General features: G+C 36.6%; 1 protein-coding gene across 1 annotated transcript in view; it reads right to left on the bottom strand.

The window, feature by feature from the left end:
* Positions 1-348: 348 nt before the first annotated feature.
* The window catches only part of POC5 (POC5 centriolar protein), a 28,402-nt gene continuing 12,158 nt past the window's right edge, over positions 349-16,592 (bottom strand). Inside the window, exons 6-20 of the mRNA XM_081320535.1 lie at positions 14,618-14,814; positions 11,876-12,052; positions 11,555-11,671; positions 10,855-11,034; positions 10,041-10,203; positions 7,247-7,324; positions 7,050-7,127; positions 6,855-6,932; positions 6,655-6,732; positions 6,481-6,567; positions 6,292-6,369; positions 4,698-4,867; positions 4,360-4,473; positions 2,575-2,751; positions 349-803 (exon numbers count right to left, since the gene is read on the bottom strand). Of these exons, the coding sequence (XP_081176661.1) occupies positions 657-803; positions 2,575-2,751; positions 4,360-4,473; positions 4,698-4,867; positions 6,292-6,369; positions 6,481-6,567; positions 6,655-6,732; positions 6,855-6,932; positions 7,050-7,127; positions 7,247-7,324; positions 10,041-10,203; positions 10,855-11,034; positions 11,555-11,671; positions 11,876-12,052; positions 14,618-14,814 (1,919 nt within the window). The 3' untranslated portion in view covers positions 349-656. The remainder of the gene's footprint in view (positions 804-2,574; positions 2,752-4,359; positions 4,474-4,697; positions 4,868-6,291; positions 6,370-6,480; positions 6,568-6,654; positions 6,733-6,854; positions 6,933-7,049; positions 7,128-7,246; positions 7,325-10,040; positions 10,204-10,854; positions 11,035-11,554; positions 11,672-11,875; positions 12,053-14,617; positions 14,815-16,592) is intronic.

Raw genomic sequence — 16,592 nt, 5'->3', positions numbered from 1 at the left:
GGCGCTGCTATAGAACACTTGGTGGGAGTACAGCTGGGATCGAGGATGTCAGTAAATATTACTTATGGAAACATCCGAATTTCCACCATAGTAAATAGCAATAGCACTTAGACTTATATACCTCTCCATAATGGAGTAAGACTAATAAACCAGTTTTATGTTCCACAAAATGAAATTTCTCTGTAATGCTCCTGTTCTACGAATGGCTGAAGATAAAATATGGCAGAATCAAAAAAATTCTGAATGTCAAGTCTGATTATATATGGACAATTTAGACAGCAATTCAGAATGTGGAAAAATGATCTATGCCCTTGTTCACATATAAAGCAGGAATACTTTTTTAGAATATACAAGTTCAATACTTCATTTTATTAAAAACATTAAATAAGCATATATAATAAAATCAGTTTAAGAAAGTAAAAATTTCAAGTATACCTTATTTGCAGTTACACAGAACTACATTATGCCATCTTGGGTGGCACATTTTTTACGCTTCAAAATATCTACATGTACAATATTATTGAGAGGAAAAACATGATGCATCTTGGGTTATTATTCCATTAATTGGCAAACACCAGGGATCACATATTAAACAATAACCTAGAAATTTTTCTCCACGTGCTTAAAATAAAGTACAGGCATTTCAACTGGCTAACCTACTCCACTACTTTTATTGACTGAGTGTTGCTGTGAGTCTGGGCAAGAATTTTCCCATTGTGTCCTAGATGTCTCACGCTGATAGCATTAGAAGAGTGGTACAGGATTCGAGGATATTTAGCAGCAACAGCTTGAGATATAGTTTGCTGAAAGATAGAAGCAAAAAGTTATTTATTGTCTATCCAATCTCACAAGGTAAAACAATTTTAATAATATATTTTTAAAAATGAACACGGGACAAACGTGGCCAGGGCTTGCCAGAAGTTGTTCAATAACTCAGGCAATATCCTCAGATTTTACTAAGCTGCTCCAAGCTTTTTTAACAAACCAGTTAAACCTGTCTAGTCAAACCATATCGCTGAACAGGTTCCAGCACTCCCATTTAAAACAATAAACTATAGCCTAGATAGTCTTAGAATCCATATTAACAGCTTTTCTCAAGATATTCTTGAAACAAAAAGCAACCACCACCACAAAAAATCAAAAGTCCTCTGTATGGAAATTACCCAGCAGCCCAATTTGCCTTAACAGTACAATTTTCTGTCTCTTTCTGGGCCATTTTAGATGTGGGTTATTGTAGCTGAAGCTACAGGAAGAAGCAGTTATCTCTAGCACCTAGTTAAGCAATGAAGCAAATATCCCCTGCTTTCATTTGGAAATAAGAGTGATACCACCAGTCACTTATGTTCTCATCGTGAGTTTGAGAGACACTATTCTTTCTTAATACACATCATGGAAATCAAACTGAAAATCAAGGAAAATGGAAGTGCATGTTTACTCTGGAAGCCAAACAACTATCCCCAATGATATTTCTCTCGTTCCTCCATAGTCTGGCTTAATAACTGGAAACATTCCAGACCAGCATTTTATTAAATCTCATTTGAAAAACATCAAAACTAATTTGTCACCTTGTATAAGTTCCTGTTTCCATATTCCAGTTAACAGAACCGTCTCTAGAATGCTCTGGAGAACTAAGATAACCATCCTGTCTTCTGTTTCTTGCTTCCAACTGACATTCAAAATTCAAGACTCCCCAGCGATCATTAAGCATGTTTCAAGCTATTTTGGGTTCCTTTATTTTTAGAATTCTTTAAATTTAAATTTACTACACACACACACACACACACACACACACACTTGAATATAGAGATATACAAAATTTATACCAAAACCAAATACAGATGATACTATTTCCAAATTCATAAACCCCACCCTTGGGCTTCAGATAAATGTTGAAGACCAACCTTTTCTACTTGGTAGTAGGAGGCGGGTGTGGTATAATTTAAGGTGAGGTTTGCAGCTACGTGTACAGTATTTTTTAGTTTCTAACTTTTTTGTTTTTCATATATACTTAATTCCCTTCTCACCCTGTGGATGTTAGTGTCTTCCTCAATCTTGGACCCTCTACCAAAGGCCTGGAAATTGATGGTTCTGTGAAATAACTGTTTCTTGCATTGCACCCTTTTATGCAGAAAGCTCTGATGTCAATTCTGGGGTCTGTTGGAGCCATTTGCCTAGGTTAGGAGTCCCAGTCCCAAATGCTCCTATCACTACTGGGATCACTTTGGTCTTTTCTTTCTACATCCTCTCTAATTCCTCCTTCAGACCCCGGTACTCCTCCTCCTTCATTCTTCTGCTGTCACTTGGCACTGCTATATCTATTGCTACCACCATCTTCTGCTCCTTATTTACTACCACAATGTTTGGTTGATTGGCCAGTACCTGCCTAATGGCACATATGGAATGCTATCACATGCTAGACAAGATACAGGAACCTAAAAGTGTGAACGAACTAATTCAGTAAGCATTTTTAATCTGAACTTCTACAATAATTCTGATGAGAACCCTAAAGCAAACCAGTCACCAATCAAAAGGAAACATAAAGTGCAGACATTACTCACAGAACTCATTATTTACCTGAGTGACAGGATGATGTTTCTCCACCACAACAGAATTCATGGGGGGTGAAACACCCAAGACATCTAAGTTACTGCAAATACGATTCTTTGCTGCAAAATCTGAACGACCGGTGATTTTTGCAGTGACTGTCCTTCCAGCCTTTTGTTGAGCTGATGTTACCACTCTAGTCATGGGCTGTGGCAAGCCAAACAAAAATCCTAATTATATAAGAACCATATAGCACTTTTTAAAGCAGCTTTAAATTATAAGCTAGATTTCTTATTATTATGTTTCCCTATCTTTGGCTAGGAAAAACTGAATATATAATTTTTTGGTTCCTGGATCATCAAATCCTAACATCATATTCTCATAACAATGGAACACATTCTTTCTATAGTCTTGATAATTGGAAATACAGTCCTATTTTAGGTTATGGATTTGTATCATGACATGAGCATTTCTTCAGAAAAGACAACTAGAAGATTCCATTCCAAACTTTACTTCTATGTAAACAAAAGCCCTAATTACTAGAGCTGCAGAATTTTTGAAATTTTTCTGAGCTAGAAAGGAAACCCTGGGGACAATAGCCTTATGAAAGCTTCTGGGGCTCTCTTCACCAAAGATAAATATTTGAAATATAAATATTTCAGAGGCATTCACACCTTCAGGGTCCTTTTTCTTATCATTCTTTGCAGCAGTTCATTGATCTCATTTCTTGTCTAGAATTTCATTTTCAAGACACTCCAAATATTTCAAAAAAAGGACAGCATTAAATCATTTCATAATCACTGATTACCTGATAATATAAGGAAACTGTTGTTGAGTCAATACTAGTGATTCAACAACAGGCATTTTTTGTCTTACTTCTATTGAAAGAACTGACTGACTTAGGAAAGTGGACATATAGGTAGTCCTTGACCTAGGACCATTCAGTAACTGTTTGAAGTTAAGCTGGCACTGAACAAATGGTGGTTAGTTCCAGCAATCCCAGCAACCCCCCCCCCCGCCCCAATATGATCATATGACCGCAATCTGAAGCTTGGCAACTTGCCAGTTGCAGTGCATTGCAATCATTATTTTCAACTTTCTTTGCCAGCTTCTCAGAAAATCAATGAACGAGCTGGCAGGGAATATCACAAGTCACTGGGGTAAGTCTCCCCCACCTGTACATCCTTCTCTTCATTCATGCTGCACTGGCCATTTACACACATCCTGCACCTACTCCCTGACCTGTGCTGCACTCTCCCCAACCCATGCCACACCTTTGTGTAGCCTCGATTTATGCCACTATCCCATACACCCTTCCCAACCCATACCACACTCTGGCACATTATTCCCACATCTCTTCTTTACCTTCTCCATCTGGCAGCAGCTATGTACCTGCCTGCTTACAGGAGTTTTTGCAACTTTCTGCTGGCTTCCCCACTGAGTTTGGTTGTGGAAAGGCAACCTGAAATTGCCTTGCCTGATGACCATGGCATTCAGCTAACAGCAGCAACCAGGACTACAGAGATTGCCATAGCTAAAAGACTGACTATATGGCTTAGCGATGGAAATTTCTATCCCAATTGTTATGCCGACGATCACATTCCTTAGTATTTTCATACACTTGAATCTATCCTCAACTTTGATTGAAAAAGGGCATAAAAAGGAAGTACGACATTTGAACTAAACTTGTAACTTCCAGATACAGATATATATATTAAAAGTTCCAGTTCCAATGAGTTCTATAGAAAATTTTTCCACTAAACATGTGGAGAGCAAAAGTAGTTTAAAAAAATTAAAATGTTAGTGGGTTTTTACCAGTTTTGAAATGCACATTGTGCCTGATCCTGTAGCAGCACCACAGTTTGTTAAGGCAGCAGCAGAGTCTAATCTGGTTTGAGATGTTACTGCATGGCCTTGGTGAGAAGAAAACTGCAAAACATCAGGGAAAAAAATTGTAATAGTCTGCTTTAGATTAAATACATACCTATTTCCTAATTCAAAATATTAATATCAACATATTGCCTTGATTTTCAGGACCAATATCTCTGTAATCCTGATTTAATAATTTATCCACATTTATTAAACTGCCCTAAGATTAGTTCAATGGAACTGAAATCTGCTACTAATCAAGGTTGTGTTAAATGAATGCTTACAAGATCTTCTGCAGGAGCAGATCCAGCTGTTGTTGGAGCAAAATGAGGTGGTGGTTGTGGCAGCGAGGAAGTAGATGGCATAGGCTGATCATACTGAAATGAAGAAAATTTTGCTGTAGGTCCACCAGTGCCAGCACCAGATTCTGCTCTTTTTTCTGATGGATCAACTACTATAAACAAATTAACAAACATTCAGAACTTAACAAAATAATGAAGAGATAAATATTGCTAATATGTAGATAGTATATATCTCATTTTATTACCGTATATAAATATGTATTTATATAACTTTGCAAGCAAAATTGAAAAGTACACATTGGTATAAAATTTGTAGGCTATATAATTTGTATTTCCCAATGTAGAAACGTACAGAAATTATCAGCCCTATTTGTTGCCATCTTAATTTAAAAATAGCCTTACAATATTTATTCAATATGGTATGGTGTCTGTCTTAAAATTAACTATTACCTCTGTATATGATAGTTTATTCGGGTAAATTCTAAGGTTTAATAGTTAACCTTACTAGGTTTTTGCCAAGAAAGACCATAATCTAAATTCAATATAGGGGAATAAGAGATATAACAAGCGTTACTCTGTGGTAAGATTGGGTGGCCTGTAATTTTTACAAACAACATACAAGCAGACAGGCAGAATATATATAGGTTTTGCTTCCTGATCCAATATGTTGGAAGCTAATCTAGTATAGTTTTAAATGTATATTTAAATTGCAAAACTCATTTTCCTACCATCTACGTTGAAGATTTTTGGCAATAATTATAAAGACATTTTAATTTATCCTGGATATTAGGGAAAACAAAATAGCCTATGTCTGTATGTATGTTGTATTTCCCCCTCCTTTTTATCACTGTTTTTGATTTTGTCATTTTGACACAGAATTTGTTCTTCACACATACAAATATACCATTTTAAAGAGGCAGCTGTTGGGGTAAGAGGGAACTGATTTGGCCTAAAGGCAGGAGACATTCACATAATGAGTGGTCAGTTAGAAATACTATGATTTTGTTTCATGGAGAAGTGGATCAGATTTAAGGTTAAATACAACATCTTTCTAGATGAGATAAATTCGAGATTAAAATAAAAGGAAGGCACTACTCAATAGATATTTCTTAGTGACAAAAACGCAGTCCCTGTTGTGATCTTAAGTTGAAGACTACCTATATACACCCATGGAATTCTTGCCATTGAATGTTACAAAGTATTGGAGTGCCACCCTGTGGTAAATTAATTATTTCAGATTAAAAAATGACCCTTCCCTTATGAGGAGAAATAAAAAAAGAAAAGCATTGATTCACAATATGGGCTCCAGTATAAGCCATTCTGAGCTTGACCCCACCCAGCCACAAGCCTCAGTAAAGGAAGTGATTGCCTCCAAATCCCCCATCTGCCTGTTGCCACCCCCATCTCTGCCTCTTTGGTCAACCTACATTCTGCCTGGCAGCTCACAAACTATGTGGCTCTGGGGCTGCTTGCCACACCCCAGGATGCTGCAGCTGCCTTAGCTCAGTCCCAGTTACCCTTGCCACCCCTCCACTCTAAGAGCCCTGTGGCCCTGAGTTCCACCAGCCCAGCTGACCTTCACCATCTTCTTGCTCCTGCTGCTGACGAAACATGCTCGATCTGGTTGTTGGGCCAGGCTGAAGCTGACTTCGCACTGCAAAAAAGAAAAGCTAAAAGCAGCCCCAGCTTCAGTGCACCAAACCGCTTTTTTGCCAGCCTACACTTTAAGATCCCTGCAGCCCGTCATTCCATCAGCCCAGCTGACCTTCACTGACTACTTGTTCCTGCTGCTGCTGCTGCTGCTGAAATATGCTTGATTTAACTGATGGGCCAGGATGAAGCTGATTTCGCACTGCAAAAAAATATAAAACTAGCCTAGAAGCTTCAGTGCATCAAAATACTTTTTTGCCACCCTATGCGTTCCATCAGCCCAGCTGACCGTCACCGTCTACTTGCTCCTGCTGCTGACGAAACATGCTCGATCTGGTTGATGGGCCAGGATGAAGCTGACTTCTCGCTGCAAAAAATAAAAATAAAAAAGCTAAAAGCAGCCACTGAGCCTCAGTTGTACCAACGTACTTTTTTGCCACCTTACATCCCAAGACCCCTGAAACCTAGCATTCCATCAGCCCAGCTGACCTTCACTGTCTACTTGTTCCTGTTGCTGACGAAACATGCTCGATCTGGTTGATGGACCAGAATGAAGCTGATTTCTCGCTGCAAAAAAATAAAATAAAAGCTAAAAGCAGCCTGAGCCTCAGTGTACCAAAATACTTTTTTGCCACCCTATACTCCAAGACCCCTGCAGCCCTGCGTTCCATCAGCCCAGCTGACCTTCACCATCTACTTGCTCCTGCTGTTGACGAAACATGCTCGATCTGGTTGATGGGCCAGGCTGAAGCTGACTTCTCACTGCAAACAAATAAAAGAAAAACTACAAGTAGCTCCCGAGCCTCAGTGTACCAAAGCGCTTTTTTGCCATCCTACACTTTAACACTCCTCTAGCCCTTCATTCCATCAGCCCAGCTAACCTTCACTGTTTACTTGCTCTTGCTGCTGACGAAATATGCTTGATCTAACTGAAGGGCCAGGTTGAAGCTGACTTCGCACTGCAAAAAATATAATAAAAGCTAAAAGCAGCCCGAGCCTCAGTGTACCAAAACACTTTTTTTTAAATTAAGTTTATTATTTAAAACATTGGACACGGTACAAACGGACTGACATACCTTCTTGTCTACAATATTCATATATGTATATATACACATAAAATACACTTAAGATACATATCAATTATATATAATACAATACTTAGAGCAATCAACCAATCTATAAATTCTAATAGAGACCTTCCTTTTGTTCCCGCCAAAAATAAAACTTATTCCAAATTTTGTAGTAACCTGATTGATCTTTATTTTTAATTTCCAAAGTTAATTTATCCATTTCTGCGCATTCCCAAATTTTCCTTATTACCTCGTTTTCTACTGGAATTTCACTCCTTTTCCAATTCTGGGCAAATGACATTCTTGCTGCTGTAATAATATGAATCATCAGATACAACTCTTCTTTGGAGTATTTCTCTTTTGTTATGCCCAATAGAAAAAATTCTGGTCTAAACTCAACTTCTTGTCTTAGTATTTCTTTTAGCCAGGTCCAAATCATTTGCCAAAATCTTTGTGACTTGCTACAGGACCACCAGGTATGAAAATATGTACCTAATTCTTCGGAGCATTTCCAACATTTGGGAGATACTGTCTTATACATTTTGGCTAAACGTGCTGGGGGAAGATGCCATCGGTAGAACATTTTGAATAGGTTTTCTTTGTAAGATGAAGCCAGTGTTATTCTTTTATTTCTGTCCCAGAGCGTTTGCCATGTATCAAGATCAATACCATGACCCAAATTTTTAGCCCAAGTCAGCATAGGGTCCTTCACTTGTTCCTCGAACAACTTATATCTCAGGAGCAAATTATATAATTTCTTTATCTGTTTATTATCTGGACCCAATAATATTTTATCCAAGGCCGTTTCCTGGGTGTTTATCCCCCATTCTTTATCTTTCCCGAATCTTGATTGAATCTGTAAATAGGCCCACCAATCTAGTTTTATTCCTTGTAAATCTAATTCATTTCTAGACTTCAATTCCCCCTCATCATTCATGATGTCCTTATATGAAATTATGTTGCCCAAGTTGAATAGATTTGGATAAACAATCGCTTCGAGGGTGGATAGCCAGACTGGTACTTTAGTATAGTTGTGAATTCTAATTTTGTTCCAAATGTTAAATAATGCTTGCCTAATCTGATGTTTTTGAAAATGTGAAAATAATCCTTGTTTCTCAGTCCATAAAAAGGCGTGCCAACCAAATTGTAAATCATGACCTTCTAAAGTCAGTAATCTTATATTTTTCAGAATTATCCATTCTCTAATCCAATTTAACGCCGCGGCATGGTAATATAACTCCCAGACTGGCAATCCAAATCCCCCGTTTTCCTTTGTATCCTGCAAGTATTTCATTTTAATTCTTGGTTTTTTCCCTTGCCAAATAAAATTTAATGACAGTTTGTTCAGATTTCGGAAAAATTTTGAGTCAAGTTGTATTGGGATATTTTGGAACAAGAACAAGATTTTGGGCAGGACATTCATCTTTATAACCGCAATTCTCCCCAATAATGAAAGGTTCAGGTTTCCCCATCTTTCCAAATCTCCTTTTATTTGTTTCACTGTTTTATCATAGTTATCTTCTTTAAGTGAAGTGCATCTAGCCGTAATATTGATTCCTAAGTATTTTATTTTTTTGACTATTTCTATCTCCATAATTCCAGCCATTTTTTCTTTTTGTTTGTTAGTTATATTTTTAACAATCATCTTAGTCTTATGTCTATTTATTCTCAATCCAGCAACTTCACCATATTTAATTAATTCTTCCAGTAATTTTGGTCCCGTGCGATATGGGTCCTCCATGATAAAGACCAGATCATCCGCAAATTTATTTATTTATTTATGCTTGAAGTTTAAAAGTTTCCTTTTTAATATCTAATCCTTTTATCTGTGGTTCATTTCTGATTATTCTCGTTAGGACTTCTAGTGTCAATATGAACAGCAGTGGAGATAAGGGGCAACCTTGCCGTGTTTCCTTACCAAAACACTTTTTTGTACCATGCTGGGCCTGGCTGCTGGGCCAGGTGGGGGCTGGTTTCACATGTCAAAATAGGAAAGAAAAAAATATCTAAAAGCATCCCCTAAGCCACACTGCGCCAAGTGTTCAGTTCTTGAAGGAGAAAATCAAAATGTATTTAGAATTATGCTGACAGCATAATAAACTGTCACAAATCTATGAAAGAAAATCTATATAGTTGAAAAGAATTTAGTTCCTCAGAAACTGAGGAGAAAACACTTTTTTCTTTCAAGGAAGGAAAAGGTGATAAAATGGTTAAAAAGAAGAGGGGAAAGTATTGATTTGGTCTCTCACTATTATTTGTGGAAATTAGAATTCTCTACAGATACATCCCACAAAATTTTTAAAATCCATTTATTTCTAACACCAAAGTGGAACTTAAAGAGTATATCTTATATATCCATATTTCCTTCATTGGCCTCTTAAACCCAAGGCAACACTGTTAATCCTCCATAAAAATATTATATATTTATGATCAGAAAACCTTCTGAAAAATTTATATCAGTTCAGCTTTTTCAAATGGCTGAGGAATTCTGGGTACTGTAGTCCTTACACATCTGAAGAGCACCACATTAGGGAAATCAGCTGAGATTACTCATTGATGTAGGGCCAGCATGCTAATAATCTTTCATTCCCCTCATAATACTAACCCTGATCAAGTTTGAAATCTTTGCCCTGAAACATGCTCATTGCCTCTAGATTCAGTGCACAGACACCCCGCATGAAAGCCTTCTTCATGCCATCTTCATAATCTTGTCTTTGGTTCTGCAGTTCAATAATTTCAGACCTGGCCTCCTCTAATTCACTATTTACCTAAGCCAAGAAATAAAAACATTTAATTAATGATAATCACTTAGCATGTTTGATAAAAAAATTGAGGTGAGGGAAAACTGTAGTTAATTGGCTCCTTTAAATAAAAGAAATGGAATTAGCACTGAGTTACAATAGATTTTTGTTTCTTGACTGCTGTAGGGGAAGGGTACAATATACAATGCTTTAAAAAAAGACGAGACACTATGTATATTACAGAAATGGTGTGACTACAATGGTAAAGACATTTGGTGAGCGAAGTACTGGATGAGGACCCAGATTGTTGGGGGCAATAAGCTGACTTTGTAATAATGCCGCTGGGGGGGGGGGCGAAAGCCCTAATAAGCAGGCATATACATAGGATGAAGGCTATTGCTAAGCACATTGATTTGTGCTTCTTAGATTGTAAGCCGCCCTGAGTCTTCGGAGAAGGGCAGGATATAAATGGGATTAAAATAAAATAAAATAAATAAATAAATGTTGTTAAGAATGTCACGTTTGCCTACAATCCTATTTAAATTTTCCTGGAAGTAAATCCTATGGGTCCTTTCTCCTAAAGTGAAGTAGTGTGAAAACCAGTTTTTGTCTAATTTAAGTAATACCCTAGAGTGCTATCGTATCACTAAACATTCTCAAATATTCTAAACTCCTCACTTCTTGAAGTTTGGCTTCATAGTCATTGGTGAGTGCAGCACGCATAGATTCCACACTTGTCTGAACAGCCTTTTCCAGGTTTTCTTTCCGTTTTGTATTAAAGCGGGATCGCCAAGTCGCCCAGGCTTTCTTCAATAAGCCTAATTTATATAGCCGATCAGCCAGTTTGTTTGCATATACCTGGAAAGGAATGTCACCAAGGCAGGTCTGAGTTTCACTACACTTTAATTCTTCCCAAAACAGGACTCTAACCTGTGCTATAGTTGTACCATACCAGAATTGATGAAGAGGATAAAAAGTATTGAGTATATATTGCAGTATCTGTAAAGCATTTTTATATTGTATAAACTATAATACAATTATAAACAAACCATAACTTTCAGGATGAAATCAAACAAAAGCTTGAATCCACATTGGTCATGTTAAAATTCAGATCTTATGGGATGAATAATGTTTTAACATTTTTTAATGTTCATGATTTCATGGGATGATTGTAAGATAATCCTAAACAGCCATAACTTGACCCTAAAGTGCAAACTATCATTTTTAGACCGAATGCAAATGCAGTTTATTGAGACAGATTATTTATAGAAAAGAGGATGAAAGTTTCCACATAGAACTGTTATTTTGATCACTTTTTAAAATATAGTTTTGGATTTTTAAAAAACAAATCCTGATTAACGAGCAAATTCATATATACCTCTTCTCTGGCCTTTTGTTTGCCCAAAAAATGCTGAAGTCGCCATTTTGTGAATTTTTTCATTAACTCTATCCTGTCCTTTTGTTTCTCAATTGCATGTGTTAGATTTGCAATTACCTGAACAAAAAGAAATTAGAAAATGTGTAAAGAACATTAACTATGCAATTAATTCATTTGAACTTGGTCATTAAAATGAAGCACATATACCAGGGAAATATTGCTCTCCAAACAATTATTTGCTGCAAAGGCAATTCTTAACAGTAACTAATAAGGAAAATGCGGACCAAGTAAAAATTCCTCCTGTAAATTAGAACTTGTTACCTCATCCTTTCTCCCTATGGAAATCTCGTAAGTATGTAGCAATTCCTTCAAGTTCTCCATTTGATTAGTCAATTGTCTCACATCGGCTGCGTGCTTTTCTCTTTCTTGTCTCATCTCTAAGGTATGATGTTCAATAAAATGAAGTTTCCATTTCCTCAACTCAGTCAAAACATTAGTCTTAAAAGAAGTGAAGGAGTTATTTAGTAGAGAAATAAAGAGCACTCTCGAGTTTTTAAAGGCTGTCTGAGCTTTTAAAGGCTAAGAACACAAATGGTTTATATAGCAAAACATAAAACTGCTTAAAGCGCGGCACTTGAAATTTTGCGAAACTTTCCATGACAGATATTAACTATCAATGCTATCCTAAGATATATGAAAGAAACAAAAAAACCAAAAACCAAAAACAAAAACAAAGAAACAAAAAAAGAAAAGAAAAATGAAACAAACAAACAAACAAAACCCCTTTGGCAACTGTTTTGTGAGGAAAGTATTAAAATAACATATTTACGTCCCAAAACCAGATGAATGACAATTAAGTAGCAGCAATCTTGAAAATAATATTTGCATAATTGTTTGCTGCTTTAGTTAAAAAAAAAAAAGAATAGCGTGAAAAATCTGATAGGTTAAATAAAATATCCTTTTTAAAAAATAGAAAGTAATTGTTTTAAGCAAGATACAATTAGGGTTTGGATAGGAACATTATATATAGCAATAAATTAATAAAGTATTTTGGGATTTTTTTTCAAGGAAGAAAATATCCACTTATAAAGGTTGAGTTTATTTTATTTTAAAAAACTCTAGTACAAAAAAACCATGCTATTTGAAAACTTGTCATTTCCTAGGTATATATTTGTTACAGTAGAAGGGAGATTTCTAATTCTCATTCAGTGGCATTTTTCTAACACCTGCAAAACAAAGATATTAAAATTATCTTATTCTCTAGAACAAAGGAACAAACCAAAAGTGACATCCAAAATTTAAACCTTTTAGCAACAGTCCCTAGAGAATGGCTTCTCGGAGATGGAAATTCCTTCATAGTTATCTCTGTCAAAGTTTAAATGAAAGCAACTACTCTTCTGAATTAAATAAAAGTTTGAACTTAGGCATCAGAAACATGTGACAAAAATTTGAAATGCAGTAGTTTTATTACAAGGAAGCTAAGTACACATGGAGAGCCAGTTTGGTACAGTGGTTAAGGCATGAGCTTAAAAAAAGGAGACTAAGAGTTTTAGTCTTGCCTTAAGCACAAAGCCAGTTGTGCGACCTTGGGCGAGTCATTTCTCTCTCAGCCCCAGAAGGGAAGAAATGGCAAACTATTTCTAAACTTTTGCCAAGAAAACTCAGGAACTTATCCAGGCAGTTGCCAGGATTCAACACTGATTCAGAGGCATGCACATGCACGTGTACGCACACAGTACAAATAACTCAGTTCCAAGAAGATAGGCTTCTGTCTAACAGTCTTATTTCTGGAATGATGAACAGCTGCATTGAGCTAGGGATGTGTTTGTTAATAGAGAGCAGGAATGCTGCCTGACATAATATATCTTGACTTCAACAAAGCATTTGCCAAATTTGTCCATAACCTAATTAGCAAGCTAAGTTAACATAAGCTGGCTCAAATGTAGTTAACAACTACATTTCTGGCTCAAAAATCATGCTCAAAGAGTGATTTTTTTGATTTTATCAACAGAAGTATAATTGAATATAATTGAGAAGTAATAGCTCTATTCCATTGTGCTTTCATGATATCCCACCTCAAGTATTATGTCTGGTTCTACGCACTACACTTTTTAAAAGAGAGAAATTGGGAAGGTACAGAGTAGCTGTATCAGGGTAATATATCGTATGAAGAAAGATTGAAAGGCCTAGTATGTTTAGCCTTGAAACAAAGCAGCTGTTGGGAAATACAACTAAATCTTTAAATATTTGAAAGGAAGCAGGTGAAAAAGAAAGTAAATACATGTTCTGTCTTATTCCAGAGTGCTCAGCACTCTGATATGAATTTAAATTATGGGAAGAAAGGTTCCAATAATTAACAAAATACTTCTTTATACTTCTTACATGAAGGTGGTGGCTCTATTTCATATTTTCTACACATTACTATATCAAATTCAAAGGAAGGTGAAATTTATTAGAAGAAAGATATTTTCTGTTTAAAGTATGGACATATTATACATATTTATTTAAATTTATGCTATGTTCTGTAGAGTTTCAGGTCCTATATGTAACTGCTATGCATAAAATTACTTTAAGTTACTTTAATGTAACTTGAAATGAAAGCATTTTAAATGATTTGAATACCAAAAGAAGCAAGGAAGGGTCAGGGCCTTCTTGGCCACCTGACATCCAAACCACTTAAGAACAGCTTAGATCTACAATTTGCAACAACTGCAATGGATGGGGAAATGGCATGTTCCTTCTCCCTCCTTGTTCTATACCTTATATTGTCTGAATTATATATTTTTTGCTAGTTTTTAAAAGAATCGTATTGTGATCAGTCATATGAGATCTCAGCAATATTTATACCCATATCCTTTTTTTTGCTAACTTTAAACTTAAAAATAATTATAACAACTTTGATTTTTATTTTATTTTTACATACATGCATGATGGCATAGGCACATAGTCAAAGGAGACTTCTTTGACGGTATAATATTCCAGAACAAAGGCTGAGGAAAATAAGATACAATGAACCAGGTTATCCACAGCAGAATTTAACATATAGTACAAAAAATTACCTACCTTAAGGCTGCCACTCCACAGATCAAGAATACTCTCTATATGGGTCACTCTATCATCTGAAACGCTCATGTCAGTTACATATGTCCCCTGAAGATCTCTTTGACTAGATGAGGACCCTGGTGACGAAGTTTCTTCTGAACGGATTGGGCAAAGTCCTTCCATATTCATATGAGCTGATTCCTTTACTGATGCTGAAACTATAAAAACAGAAAACCAACTATGTCTCTAATATTGTATTACTGTATTAGATTTTGCTGGATTTGCAGGATATAAGTTGAAAACAAAAATGTCTAAAAAACCCCCAATGCTTCTGCAAACGCCCAATGTTATCTTGTGGCTTCTTACTCAGTTAACCTACAACAAATTTGCTAATCTTTAATAGGATAAAAAATAATCTTTTTGCTATAACTGACTTTAACACGAACACCTCCAATTATTTTAAATACAATATCTCTTTTATAAGTAATACATTTTAACATCTGGCAGTTTCTATAAAAATACACATCTTTTTATGTTATGTTCTCTCTTTAAATATATGTTTTGTGTTGGGTAAGAGAAATGTCTCTTAAATTCCACCATAAAGGAAGTGATAGTAATATGTGTATAATATTAATATCTATGGGGCTGCCACAAAGAAGGTGTTAACCTGTTTTCCTGCACTTGAAGGCAGGACAAGAAGTAATGGATGGAAACTAATCAAGGAGAAAGCCAACCTAGAATTAAGGAGAAATTTCCTGAGAGAACAATTAATCAGTAGAATGACTTGCCTCCAGAAGTTGTGGGTGCTCCAACACTGGAGATTTTAAAGAAGAGACTGGACAACCATTTGTCTGAAATGGTATAGGGTTTCCTGCCTGAGCAGGGGTTTGTATTAGAAGACCTCCAAGATCCCTTCCACTCTTGTTATTCTGTTCTTTAAATGTGTGTTATGGAATAGAAAAACTATATATATAATAAGCTTCTTTAGTGTTTTCCTTTCTTTCAAAAAGGGGAAGAAAATAAAATATTTTACTTATTTTTTAAAAGTAGTGGCAGCTTCATATTCATTAGAGAAGCTTTTTGAATAAAAAAGGATTCCATATAATTAGTAACTTAATTAGATAATAATTGTACACATTTACAAGTAAATACACTTGAAGACCATAGTGGATTTGATTTAAGTGAGAGAATATGGTATAAGAGACATACATTAATTCAGGTGTATATGGATACATGTAGGTTACAACTATGGGGATTTATATGTAAAACCCCCGAAAAATCACCACCAGATTAGGCTTATATCTTAAGTCAGGTGTGTCAAACTCAATTTCACTGAGGGCCGCATCAGGATTGTGGTTGTCCTTGTCCACCAGAGGAGCCTTGCTGTCCTTCTCAGGCCATGCAGAAGACCTGCAGTGATGCAGGCTGACCAAAGCCCTGGGCAGTGGAGGGCAAGCGCCCAGTCCAGCCTTTCCCAAGGGGGCACCCGGCTGCGCTTATGTCCTCCTCAAGGCTGCTGCTGATTGGCTTGCTCTTATTGGCCATGTTGTTCATGGTGTGTGGGGGAGGGCAAAATGTGTGCGTCAGAGAGAGGCCCACTCACTCTCCCTCGAGGAGACCCAGCTTTGTAACCAAAGCATCCTCAACGATAGGATGGGAGACCACCAGGAGAGGTCAGGAAGACGGGCAAAGGGATGGTGAAAGGGCAGCAGGGCTGCTCGTGGCCAAGTGCTAAGGCAGGACTTCCCTCAGACCCTTCTTCCTTCTCATTATAATCTATCTTCATTCTTCCCTCCCTTTCCTTCTTTTTGTTTGTCTTTCCTCTTTCCCTTTCTCCTTTCCTGTCCCTTCTTGGATGCTCAAATGCAACAGGAGAAACATTTCTAAATGCCTGCTTGCCTTGTGATCAAATGCCACTTTTGCTAGTAGTCTGTGGCCACTTAAAAGACTGAGAAGAAACCAGGCTCAGTTTATTCCATGCTTGCATTTAGTGGGG

The sequence above is a fragment of the Vipera berus genome (assembly GCF_964194415.1).
Source record: "Vipera berus genome assembly, chromosome: 2".
In the NCBI taxonomy this organism is placed as follows: domain Eukaryota; kingdom Metazoa; phylum Chordata; class Lepidosauria; order Squamata; family Viperidae; genus Vipera; species Vipera berus.
Note: the sequence above shows the minus strand (reverse complement) of the source record. Positions and strands in the feature narration are given on the sequence as shown.